Consider the following 13,248-nt stretch of genomic DNA (forward strand, 5'->3'; position numbering starts at 1 on the left):
AGGGCAACATCAAACTGCCCGCGCCCACCCCCCTCCCCCGCCCCCATCCCCAACTGTCTTTGATCTTGTCATTACGCTCATTTTCCTTGAAGGCCTGCGGCCACCAGGCAGAGCAGATCTGAGCCAGACACACCCAGTGAGCCTGGTGCAGGCCTGGGGCTCTGGGGCGTATCACTGCTCTGTATCTCCAACTGGCCCTCAGCAACACCCGCCCCACCCCCCACCGGCTCAAGGGGCTCAAGCTTCAGTTGATCCACATCCAATGAGAAACAGTTTCTAAGCTTTCCTTCAGTTTCTTTCTATGGAGAGTCTCAGGAGCCAGAGGGCAGGGTGCCCATCTCCTCCAGCCCGGCCAGCCCAGGCCAAATGGTGCAGAAACAGAGAGAACACGGGAAGCCCCATTGAGTCCACTGCTCTTACCGGTCATGCCCAACAGCACTCAGATCCAAACTAAGAGTCAAAACAGCAGTGTCTCTATTGTAAAAAGAGAAAACATGGACAAATCTTGAAGTAACAGATAATGACGATTACAGAATCACTCCGTATCCAAGTCTCAGCTAATGAAATGAAGCAAAGAGCAATTTCTGCCCTGTGCTGTTAGGGGAAACTGACAAATGCAGTACAACGTTCCTAAAGAAACCCGGGCTTCTTTCTGCACTCACTCAGCCTCTTCTTTCCAGTCCCGAGTGCTTGGGACCTCTTTCTCCTGCTATAATACAGGCCCCTTCAGGCCTCTGCCCCAGCAGCAGGGAAACCATATATGTCTGTGAATCAAGATGAGACATTCTGGGGCTTCCCTGGTGGTGCAGGGGTTAAGAATCTGCCTGCCAATGCAGGGTTCGAGCCCTGGTCTGGGAAGATCCCACATGCCACGGAACAACTAGGCCCACGAGCCACACTACTGAGCCCGCGCTCTAGAGCCCGCGAGCCACAACTACTGAGTCCACTCTCTAGAGCCCGCGAGCCACAACTACTGAAGCCCATGCACCTAGAGTCCGTGCTCCGCAACAAGAGAAGTCACCGCAGTGAGAAACCCGCGCACCACAACGAAGAGTAGCCCCCGCTTGCCGCAACTAGAGAAAGCCCACACACAGCAACGAACACCCAACGCAAAAATAAAATAAATAAATAAATTTATTTAAAAATTTTTTTAAAAAATGAGACATTCTTCTTGGGCGATGAGAAGCCCCAAGAGCAAGCACAGGGAAAGGTTCAAAACCTCAGGACAACCACGTACACACAATCACTCGAAAAGCCTCCCCCATGTTGTTAGAGTCTCACGTTCCATGGACACCACCTGGGCAATTCCTCAAATTGTGACAAAAAATGTCCAGCTTCTAGGTTTTCTTAAAAGTGTATAAGGTGACAGGACAATCAAATGGGGACAAAAAGATATTCCATGAAAGAAGTGTCTTCCCATTTCCTAAGCCCTAGGCCAGCAGAGCTAATAACTTTCTTCAGAGAATTCTGGACCTTTATTATGAAAAACACAAATAAAAACCAAAATAGGTACACCTGAGTGACAGATTCCTCCCTTTAGTAGAAGAATTTGGTGAAATCACAGCACCAACACGGGGAAGCTGAGCTGGGAGTAAAGGCTACTCATTTATACAAGGAAAATACAGCTCAACAGTGTTCCAGGGCAGAGAATTCATTCCTATGTTTATTGACTTAACAATAAAATCAATAGTATTATTAATGAAAAGAAAAAGTACTTAATGCTCACCATATGTCAGGGACCGTACAAAGCACTTTACACATATCTCATTTAATCCTAACAACTACTAAACATTAAGCCCACTTTTCAGAAGCAAACAATGAAGGCTCTGAGAAGGCGAGTCCTTGCACAAGGTCACACAGCTACTCTCTGGCAGAGCCGGGACTCACCCCAATTCAGTCTGAATCTAGACCCTGTGTTCAGAATTGCCCTGCACTGCTGCTTACTGCACACACAGGAGATGAGTGTGCAACAGAGAGGGCTTGAAGGGAAACATTCTCAAATTACATACAACTTACTTCCAAGTAAGCTGGAGCTGGGAAACTTCAGTGGAGTCTTTGAAACGCTGTTCACTAACTGGCCAATAAGACTCAGAAGATAATTTCTAATAGCATTTCCTCAGCATTCCTTAAAGCAGACCTCAAGGACACTGAGGGCACCAGAGAATCACAGTGCAACTCTTACCATCCCGATGCCTTCAAATGCAAAAATGGCCGTGCCGAAGAACAGAGGGTAGGTCCGCCAGGATGCCACCAAGGGGAGGAATCTGGGGTCTGGGATATCCTGAAAGAGAGAAAATAAAACAGAGCAAAGGCTATATAGAGATTCATGATTTCAACCACAGCATCAGACAGGTCAAACCTTTCCTAAGTTTGGGACGGATGATTTGGGGTCATTTATAGCCTTTCCTTTTTTTTTTTTTTTTTCCATCAAGCTGAGAAAACCCTACTTGCTTTGGGGAAAGACTAGCCCAAAGTACCATTAAAAACTCAAATGTTGGGACTTCCCTGGTGGCGCAGTGGTTAAGAATCCGCCTGCCAACGCAGCGGGCGTGGGTTCAATCCCTGGTCCGGGAAGATCTCACATGCCACGAGCAACTAAACCCATGCACCACAACTACTGAGCCTGCGCTCTAGAGCCTGCGAACCACAACTACTGAAGCCCATGCACCTAGAGTCCGTGCTCCGCAGCAAGAGAAGCCACTGCGATGAGAAGCCCGCACACCACAACGAAGAGTAGCCCTTGCTTGCCGCAACTAGAGAAAGCCCACACACAGCAACAGAGACCCAACGCAGCCAAAACTAAAAAAATAAATTTATTATAAAAAACCTCAAATGTTAGAGACTGCATAAAAAGAATCATGTTCTTTCAGTAGGTAATCCCATCCCTAGAAATATAATCTAAGTAGAAAAAAAAATGATGAAAATATGAAAAAAGTTGAGCAAGGCTGTTTTTTTTTGGTACGCGGGCCTCTCACTGCTGTGGCCTCTCCCATTGCGGAGCACGGGCTCCGGATGCCCAGGCTCAGAGGCCATGGCTCACGGGCCCAGCCGCTCCGCGGCATGTGGGATCTTCCTGGACCGGGGCACGAACCCGTGTCCCCTGCATCGGCAGGCAGACTCTCAACCACTGCGCCACCAGGGAAGCCCCGAGTAAGGCTTTTTAACAGTAAGTGATAACAACCTAAATGCTCCCAAACATCTGAACAGTTAGTTTACTGCACATCCAATAAACCCCAGAATATTATGCACTATTTAAAAAGTAAAGAGTGGGATAACTAAGTAGTACGTGAAAACGGCTTATGAAATAGTAATGAGAAAAATATTTTTAAAATTTATATATTCACCATGATATAACTACATAAACACTCCACACAGATAAAGCTGGAGGGAAAGGTGGTAGATTTTTAGATGAACACTTTCTCTTTTTTTCTCTACTTCCCTTTCTCTCTTTTTTCAAAAATCCTGTAAATCAACACTTGGAAAATATTTTTGATAGGCACACAACAGGTGTATCGGCACATATGGGGAAAAAAATAGCAAAAAAAGCATTTTAAAAAGAAGGCAAGGGGCTTCCCGGGTGGCCCAGTGGTTGAGAGTCCGCCTGCCGATGAAGGGGACGCGGGTTCGTGCCCCGGTCCGGGAAGATCCCACGTGCCACGAAGCGGCTGGGCCCGTGAGCCATGGCCGCTGAGCCTGCGTGTCTGGAACCTGTGCTCCGCAATGGGAGAGGCCACAACAGTGAGAAGCCCGTGTACCGCAAAAAAAAAAAAAAAGAAGGCAAATAAAAACCAAGGCACTTGATAACTGCAGGTACAATGTAAGTATGTACCCACCTGGCTGACCAATGGGCAAGAGTCCTCAGTGATGGACAGTATCGAAGGAGCAGGACTCAGAGGAGACAGAAGCTGCCATCCTTTCAGAATTTGGCCTTTAGATTAAAAAATGACTTTAAAACTGCCTTTTACAATCTTTTAAAACTGATTTCACTAAAGAGGTCTCTAGAGAGATATGGGGCATGTTCTAACAGTGTGATGGAATAATATCAGAGAGCAAAAAGAGATCTACTATTCCTCTCTGTAATAGGCTTCTCTTTGAAAGATTTCAAAGCAATTATATTATAGTCTTCCTAAGATAAAAAGGATCTTTTAAATGCTTTCTTTTTTTTTTTTTCTGAGCCCCTGCTAAGAAATCAGTTAGATCTCTCATAAGAAGCACTTCAGGGACTTCCCTGGTGGCGCAGTGGTTGAGAGTTCACCTGCCAGGGGACACAGGTTCGATCCCTCGTCCAGGAAGATCCCACATGCCGCGGAGCAATTAAGCCTGTGTGCCACACCTACTGAGCCTGTGCTCTAGAGCCTGCGCTCCACAACTACTGAAGCCTGCCTGCCCTAGAGCCCATATGCCGCAACTACTGAAGCCTGCACGCTCTAGGGCCTGCGTGCTACAACAACTTAGCCTGCGTGCTGCAACTACTGAAGCCCGTGCACCTAGAGCCTGTGCTCCGCAACGAGAAGCCACCGCAATGAGAAGCCCGCACACCGCAAAGAAGAGTAGCCCCTGCTTGCCACAACTAGAGAAAGCCTGCACGCAGCAATGAAGACCCAACGCAGCCAAAAGATAAAAAATAAAGAAGAAGCACTTCAGTTCCTAGAATGAAGACAAGACTCATAAATATTTTTGTTCTTTGATGAAATATGAGGGGGAGATCACCCTGTAATTATCCCTGAGTCACAGTGTAACTGAAGTTCCTGAAAACAGGAGGTTAGTGGATCTGTTGGTTAATGGATGACTACTGCCCAGAGTCATATATCAGATCGGGCTGAGATATCAGAGGGGGAATTTCAAAAGACATGTCTGGGGATACTGGTGTGAATGAGACCAGCAGAAGGAATTTATAATTCTACATATATAATGACTGCTACTGCCTTACACTCCAACGAATTAAACTTGGGGAAAAACTTTCATTTGCAAAGAAATGTACAAATTAAAATCGGCTCACTCGCAACATATTATCTCCTCATTTGTCATTTGTACCACATTATGTAATTGTAACAGCTTTTTGAAAAAATGCTGTTAAATGTACATAAGGATTGTCAGATGTACTCCAATTTTGGAAATGTTATTATCTGTGAAAAAACACATATCAAAATCAAGGATATCCCTGGCAGGCCAGTGGTTAGGACTCTGAGCTCTCACTGCCATGGCCTGGGTTCAGTCCCTGGTCAGGAGACCTAAGATCCCACAAGCTGTGAGATGCGGCCAAAAAAAAAGAATTAAGGATATGCAGTGATAACACATTTATTGGATTTATTAGGAGCCCTTGTGGGCAAGGCACTCTGCTTAGAACTGTGCCATTTGTCATGAACATGATGAAGACAGCTGCTCAGGTGGAAGGCATCAGGCGACTTCCTACAATGGCACGAGCCTGAGGCGCAAGAGCACCGGTCATGTACAGGCTCGGGTTTAGGTGAAAATTCAGGAACTTTGGACAGCAGGAGGAAATATCAAGGTAAAGAGGGCAAAATGCCAAGATGGGACAGAACTAACAGCAACAACAAAAACAACCCAGAGGGACATCTTTAGCTGCGTACCACATCAAAATGAAGCTCCTGGACACACAGCCAGACCCGGGCAGAGAACACTATCAGATCACAACCCACCTCCTGGCTGAGCCCAGACACAGGCTCAGAATCGCTCTCGGGAAGTCAGCAGGGCTGCCTCATCCAGAAGCGCAGGTTGTACGAGGCACAGACAATGCCCTGGATGGACACTACTTTCACGGGGGGACTATGGAACCCATATTCCCATCCCAGCCCTCGGATCACAGCAACAATCACAGTCCAACAACCTGCAGTGGTTTGAAATTAAATGCGGTGTCTCCGTGAGCTGGCATCACCCGTTTTTGTCTTTAGCGTTCACCGCAGTGTGTCCTAGGCACTGACTGAGATCTCTAATTACAAAGTTAAATCATACATTTATTTACCCTTGCTTGTTTTAACTTAATTGGCCAGATAGGGAAAGAAACTCTCTGGAAATTGTCATTCACGCGTTCACAGGTCCTCTTTCCAGTCCCATAAAGAAATGGGACATGGACAGCTGTCTATTTTATGCATTAGAAAATAGTTCTGCTTAGATGCTTGGCTAGTTTGATTTGGCATTCTTGCACCTTGACTGCTAGTAAGAATACGGCAAGGCTTTTTATAAAGGATATCACTTACATTACTAGAACCATAAAAGATACTAAAATAAAGCTATAAACAAAATTATGAATAAAATATATATAATGAAGACATATACTTACATGATTATTATAGGTAAATTATATATTTTAAATCTTTTTGTATTGTTTTTGCAATATGTTTTTTTTGTTGTTTGTTTGTCTTTTGCTATTTATGATGTTTGAAATGGTAAAAAGCACCCAGAATAAAAAATTTGTATTCAAAAAAAAAAAAGAAAATAGTTCTGCAGGAGGAGAGTCCATCTCTGCCATCCACCTGACTTACTGGGAGAAGGAAATACCAGTGAATGCTCACTGACTACACTGTTGGTGTAAATTCATTATGTCATTTCCTCAGTACAGGAAGTCCTTGTATTTTACGACCCACTGTTCTCCTAGAAACCTCATCAGGGGGTAACCAGGTCACTGTTAAGCAGACTGTGAAAATGAGGTAATGTTCACCTGTCAGACTGAGCCAAATTTAAAAGATTGATACAGTGTGGCTAGAAGGGGTTGCTTACAAACTGTGGAAGGGAGTCAACGTGAAATTGGTAAATAGCTTTTGGAAAAAGCAACTTGGCAATATAAAAAATTCTACAGTGCACACTGTCTAGCAATTGCGTCTCTAGCACCTCTAGATGCTTATCTTGGAGAAGTATTTATACATGTCCACAAAAAGGAAGGCATACGAATATTCACTGTCATAATACTAAATGACACTACAGATGACACATGACTTGACAGGCTATGAAACTACAACACGTCTATTCTCTGAGATACTATTTAGCAATTAAAAAGAATGAGATAAATAGGTATATCAGCATGGAAGGCTTTCTGAGACATTGTCAAAGAAAAAAAGCAAAGCAGATGAACACTACATATAATAATTTTTTAATTATGTTAAAAAAACCCACAAAACCAATTTTTGCTTTATATATTTCTCTACATAGGAATACAGTGTGTAAATGCATTCGCAGGACCTAGAAACACACACAGAGGGTCCCAGAGTGGAGGAGACTCAGGGTGGAGACGGAGTGTTCAAAAGGTACTTGTGTTGTCTGTATTTTCATAAGTATGTATTGATGAGTTATTTGGGGAATTAAATGTACATACCTTTTTTTAAAAGTTATTCTTTTATTCACATGCTTTCATTTTTTTCCTTTTCTCAAGTCTTGGCAAATGTCTATAATCAACCAGTGTTTAAGGGCACATTTTCCTCAGCCTGATCTTCTACCCATCTATATACAGATGTCCTCTCCTGCACCTCCCCACAGACCTGCCCACATGGGCTATGTGAGGTGGAATAATCACCGGATTTACAATTCTGACAAATAATATAAAACTGGAGTGGTAGGGCTTCCCTGGTGGCGCAGTGGTTGAGAGTCCGCCTGCCGATGCAGGGGACGAGGGTTCGTGCCCCGGTCCGGGAAGATCCCACATGCCGCGGAGCAGCTGGGCCCGTGAGCCATGGCCGCTGAGCCTGCGCATCTGGAGCCTGTGCTCCGCAACAGGAGAGGCCACAACAGTGAGAGGCCCGCATACCGCAAAAAAAAAAAACAAAAAACAAAACTGGAGTGGTAAAATAATAATATAGTATTCCTTATTACAATATATTATATAATAAGATGATTCTTAGATTATTTAATATAAGAATATAAATGTTATAAGTTAATATAAGAATCATCTTAATATTTTTCTCTCTTTTCCAATCTTATATAATGATCATGTCTTAATTATCTAACTGGGAAAAAGTCTAAACCAGTGATCTCAGTGGGGGTGATTTTGCCCCCCTGGGGACATTTGGCAACGTCTGGAGACACTTTTGGTTGTCGTAACTTGGGGAGCGGTTGCTACTGGCACCTAGTGGGTGGAGACCAGGATGCTGCTAAACATCCTGCGATGCACAGAACAGCCCCACAACAAACGGTTATCCGGCCCAAACGTCAACAGTGCCCATGCTGAGAAGCCCTAACCTAACTAAGTACACTGCTCATAAGTAACAAACCCCTATTTATGTTCCACTTACTCACTTTCTTTGTTTCTCTGATTATTTAATAGGTGGAGCGGGGAGCCTGGGGTCATACCTGAACAATGAACTGGTAGATCATAACCAGGCTGACCACCATGGTGATGTTGGCCAACAGGGAGAAGATGGACAGGGCTCGGAGGTTTCTGATGAACACCAGAAGCACCAGGAAGGGCAGGAAGGCGAGCATGTAGAGTCTCGAGTCCATGGTAGGCATCAGGATCACCGTCTCGTTGTTGCGGCAGTTGGTGGTGGTCCCATTGGCTGCTTCTATCACCTAGAATGAGGGGAAGAAAAGCAGCAGAGAAAGCCTCTCAAATGACAAAGACCAGTGGCCCTCCCACCAGAAGGGGTTCTTGGCTAAAGGCTCAGTGTGTGAAGAAGGCCACATAGAAAGTTAGTGGTCGGTGAACTGCCTTTGGAGAACTTCATGATTGTTAGCCACATGAATGTCTGAGCTGGGTTTGATCACATCTTACCTAAAGACAGGAGGACAGCAAGACATCCTGAGGTTTCTTGACGCCCTGGGTCTCTATAAAGTTTTTTTTTCTTTTAATTTTCATTTATTTATTTATTATTTATTTATTTTTTGCCACGCCGCGCAGCATGCAGGATCTTAGTTCCCTGAGCAGGGATCGAACCTGTGCCCCCTGCAGTGGAACTGCTGAGTCTTAACTGCTGGACTGCCAGGGAAGTCCCATGCCCTGGGTCTTCAGATAAAATCAAACGACATTGACACTGTTCTACATAAAGTGTTAAGATCTCAATTCTTGTGTTGAACAAAACTGGCTTGGAAGAGACCCTAAACAGAAAGTCCACTCATCTCTTGCCAGTCTCTCTTTTTACCAGGGCTTACCTGTTTGAAGTTGTCAGCCAGAAAGACAAAATAGACACAGCAGAATCCCAGCTGCGTGACGATTAGGAAGAAGTCCACAGTGTGCCTGCAGGTGGGGAAGGAAGGAAGACAAAGATCGTAATGATAGCAAGCAAGACTGCCAGAGAGACAGGTGTTTGAACAGCACTTATTCCCAAGTCATCACAGACCCTTCCCATCAGGTGACAAGGATGAGTGTTGCCCAGGAAAGAGGAGAAAATGTGCCACATGCCACTGGTCTAGAGCCTTGGAGGAAGGTGAAGAAGGTGCTATCTGTGTGGTTCCCGAGGTCCCCTTCCTGGCTTCGTGTCAGGAATGCTGTATGCGGTCAGGCAGACTCGAGACAGTCCTGAGACTGCACTGCCCGGGGCGGAGCACATACACCAGGACCACTACCCAGCCCCTTGGCTACCCCCTTCCCATGGCCCGCCTATCCCCTCTCACACTGTTTGTCCTAAAGCTACAGGGAACCCTCAGTATAAAAGCCCAAGAAGCGGACCCCTTCACGGATCTCTTTCTATAACTTGGATCGATGAACCAACTCTCACATAAGGACACAGAAATTGATGTACCAAAAGAGGCTGCTGGTTGAAGCACTGTTACAACAACAGCTGGTAACAACCTAAGGGGTCATCAAAAGGAAAATGATTAAATTATAGGCCATTATGAGATGAAACAGAATACAGCAGATAAAAAGAATATGTTAAATCTACATGTGCTGATAAAGAAATGTCTAAGACCTCTAAGGGAAAAAAACAAAACAAAACAAGTTTCCAATCAGTATGCATAGTATGGTAATTAGTGTAAAAAATGTTAAGAATGTGTGTATGTTTGTATATATTCAGAAAATTCCAAAAGAAAACCCATGCAACTGTGACCGGGATATACTTTTACTCTTCACTTTATGTTCTCCTAACTTGTTCCAAAAAAAAAATTTTTTTTTTGTTAACCACAAGCACACGTTAATTTTATTAAAGGAAGGAAGGGAGGGAGGGAGTAAGGAAGGAGGGGGAAGGTATGGGGCCAGAGGGAAAGAGAGGAGGAGGAGAGAGGAAAAAACAGAGATGAAGAAAGGAAGAGGAGAGAAGAAGAGAGGAGAGAAGAAGAGAGGAGAAGAAAGAATCAACTAACAACCAACCAACCAACAGTGGTCACTTGGCAATCTGGCTTCTCCCAGGCACAGAAAATGACTTTGCTGAAAGAATTACATAATCCTGCATCACAGGAAGAAGCTGACTATGTGTGAAGGTAAAAGTCTCCCTATGACCACAACAAGGAGTTTTTCTGGAGAACATAACTTTAATGTGATTCAATTTTTTTTAAAAAAAAGGATTCAGCCCTCGATGTTATCAATTTTCTACATCTACATGTACCGTTTCCTCAAATAGGAAACAAACAGTAGAATATTTCTCTCCAGGCATCTGAAAAGTTACCATAAGGAGAAACTTCCGAACACCTCCCAACCCAGCTCCTGAAATGTCTCTTTCCCTAACAAACCCATTTGTTCTGGTTCACCTCACCTCCTCCTTGAAGCCTTCCTCCTCCCGCCCAGTGCCCTGCCCTGAAAGCTCCTATCATGTGCGCTTCTCATCTGCCACGGCGGACAAGAGCGTCTTTAGGGCTCCTCCCTCTCAGGGCTCCTGTGGTGTATTTCTAGCTCATGACTCTCTCTACTGGTATATCCTATTCCTGATCTCTTGTTCTCAAGATTCCCATGCATCTTTCTCCATCCATTGGAGGGCCAGGACTACATAATATCCCTCAGGGAAACCCTCCTCCCTATACCTAAAATTGTTTTGTACCACTTATAAGAGTGTGCTTAAATATATCTGTTGACCAAACAAGGGGATGAAATATAATCACTGGTCACAGGCTGTCAAAGCTGGGAGAGCCCTTCAATATCTTTCAGGCCAGGTCCCAAGTTTTACCAATGAGGAAACTGAGGCCCAGGGAAGGGAGGGGTCACATAGCCCAGGGTCACACAAATGACCACTGGCAGAGCTAAGCTAGAACTCAAGTCCGCAGACCCAAGCAATGTTCTTCCCATTAGCTGCACTGTCTCCCACACCTCACCTCCCTATCTGAAGGCCTCCACACCGGGCGGCCACAGCCACAAAGAAAAAGGAAACCCATTACCTTCCCCAGTGGGCGTTGTTCCGGAGCCAGGAGATGGGACTGGCTTCCAGGCCGTACATCACCGTATCCCCATAGTCCACAAAGGGCTTGTTCAGTCTGGGAGGAGGGGAGGGAGAGGAAGGGCAGAGTGCAGGGGTCAGACAACAACAACGACAGAACAAACATAGCTCACGGAGACCTGGGCCGGTTCCCCATCAGCCACCCTAGACATACCACTGAGTCCTGGGTCTGATGCTTTCAAGGAGCAGAAGTCTTAGGTCAATGGGACGGTTACTTCCCTTATAATTAACAACCATCTGGTAAACCTTTTCAGTGGGGTAAATATTACAAAGCACGTAAAACCAGAATGTGGTCTCTGTCCACTGGATATAAGTAAGTGCAACAGATGACAACAAGCTAACAAAGAACACAAAAATCGCCAGGGAAAGGCAGTGCGGTGATGACTAGCAGCCACCTTCAGCCGGCACAGAGTCCAGAGTGATCTGTGTTAAGTGATCACTTCCAGTGTTGGCAACGGAACCCCAAAGGACAATCTGTCACTCGAGAAGTGCTCTCACCTGTGGCAGAAGTGGTGAGCGCACTTCACCAGGATACCCATGCAGTGCACAGCCACGAGGCCTATCACCAGCAGGCTGATGGGACCCATCTGCAGACAGGTGTTGTGGGTAAGAGGGGGAGAGACAAGCAGACAGAATTAGAATTGGATTTGCAAATGATCAAAACTTTACTAGGGAACCTTCCAATGACAGAACTTCCGGCAGAGCTTTCAAGAGACAAATGTGCTCGCAGAGATGAGCTGAGTTAGGACGGGCACCATCTGAACCTCAGCAGGCCTTCTAGAGAATTAATCTCCAGGAGGAGAATGACACAAGATAAGGCTATTCCGAGACTGTTGCCAATCAGCAGAATAGAAGGCTCCTGGGACTGTCTGGGAAGAAGAGACAGGCTAAGGGGTGGTGGAAGGGGGAGAGTTCTCTCTAGAGCAATGCCACAGGACCGTCCTTAGTGGAGGACAATCCCCGTCTCTGAGCTTCTCCAGCTTTAAAAGAAACCAGAACGGCTTTGGACAGGCAGCCTATAGGGGGAGAATCATGAAAGACAAAAATAAGATTCTCAGAGTTGGCCATCTAAGGGTAGGGCATGGAAGGACTGTGTAGAAAATGGACAGACTTCTGTTACTAACTCATTAGCTAATATTATTGATAGAAACTGCCAGAAACTTTTCAAGTACCTCCTCCTTGCCTCAAAGTAAGCTCCATGAGGGAAGGAATCGTTGTCTGTTTTTATTCACTGATAATATTCTAAGAGTCTAGAACAGTGCCCGGCACACAGAAGATCCTCAATAAATATCTTTAGATGAATGAACACCTGAACTTTGCTTTTTCTCAACTGAATTTGAAAAAGAAAATATTCCCATTTTAAAATGTTTTCCATGAAGTAAATTAAAAAAAAAAAAAAACTGTCTCCTAAAATTTGTCACAATATTTCCTTGCACCGACGCAGACCCTTACCAAGATGCCTGCATTTTTCACGGCCAGAGGCAGCCCCAGGAGTCCTGTGCCAATGTTGCATTTTAATAGGTGAATCAGGGTCTGGAACCATCTGAAGTGGGAAGAAGGCAGACAAGGGCATGTTAACAATAATGAGAGCTAGCATTTACCGAGCACTTAGCGCTGTGCTAAGTGCCTTCATGAGTTATCTCATTCAATTTCCAGAACAACCCTGTGAGGTAGGCATTAACTTCACCTTATGCATGAGGGAGCAACTTGCTCAAGGCCATGTACCTTGAGTGTGAGCCTAGATTCAAACCCAGGCTGTCTAGCCCCTGAGCCCACTCTCTTAGTCATTGGGCTATAAACTCTGTTCCCTGAAGCATCTGAAAAGTCCACCTCTCTTGGAGATTAGATCAGAGGGACAGTGGGGGTCTGCAGTCCCTGGTGTACTTTTTATTAAAAAAAAAAAAAGAGTCAAATGCCTAAGATTGGAGAAGCCCTC

At 45.0% G+C, this 13,248-nt stretch overlaps 1 protein-coding gene across 4 annotated transcripts in view; it reads right to left on the reverse strand.

The window, feature by feature from the left end:
• The window catches only part of SLC36A1 (solute carrier family 36 member 1), a 100,660-nt gene that overhangs the window by 71,684 nt on the left and 15,728 nt on the right, over positions 1-13,248 (reverse strand). For 3 of the 4 annotated variants that reach the window (XM_082620886.1, XM_082620883.1, XM_082620884.1), the window contains exons 3-8: positions 12,765-12,855; positions 11,811-11,899; positions 11,254-11,349; positions 9,100-9,184; positions 8,302-8,520; positions 2,183-2,281 (exon numbers count right to left, since the gene is read on the reverse strand). In XM_082620886.1, coding sequence (XP_082477012.1) covers positions 2,183-2,281; positions 8,302-8,520; positions 9,100-9,184; positions 11,254-11,349; positions 11,811-11,899; positions 12,765-12,855 — 679 coding nt within the window. Of the gene's footprint in view, positions 1-2,182; positions 2,282-8,301; positions 8,521-9,099; positions 9,185-9,689; positions 9,740-11,253; positions 11,350-11,810; positions 11,900-12,764; positions 12,856-13,248 lie in introns of all 4 variants that reach the window. The other variant, XM_082620885.1, reaches the window with a different exon arrangement.

This window comes from Mesoplodon mirus, assembly GCF_964341445.2.
Source record: "Mesoplodon mirus genome assembly, chromosome: 5".
Classification (NCBI taxonomy): domain Eukaryota; kingdom Metazoa; phylum Chordata; class Mammalia; order Artiodactyla; family Ziphiidae; genus Mesoplodon; species Mesoplodon mirus.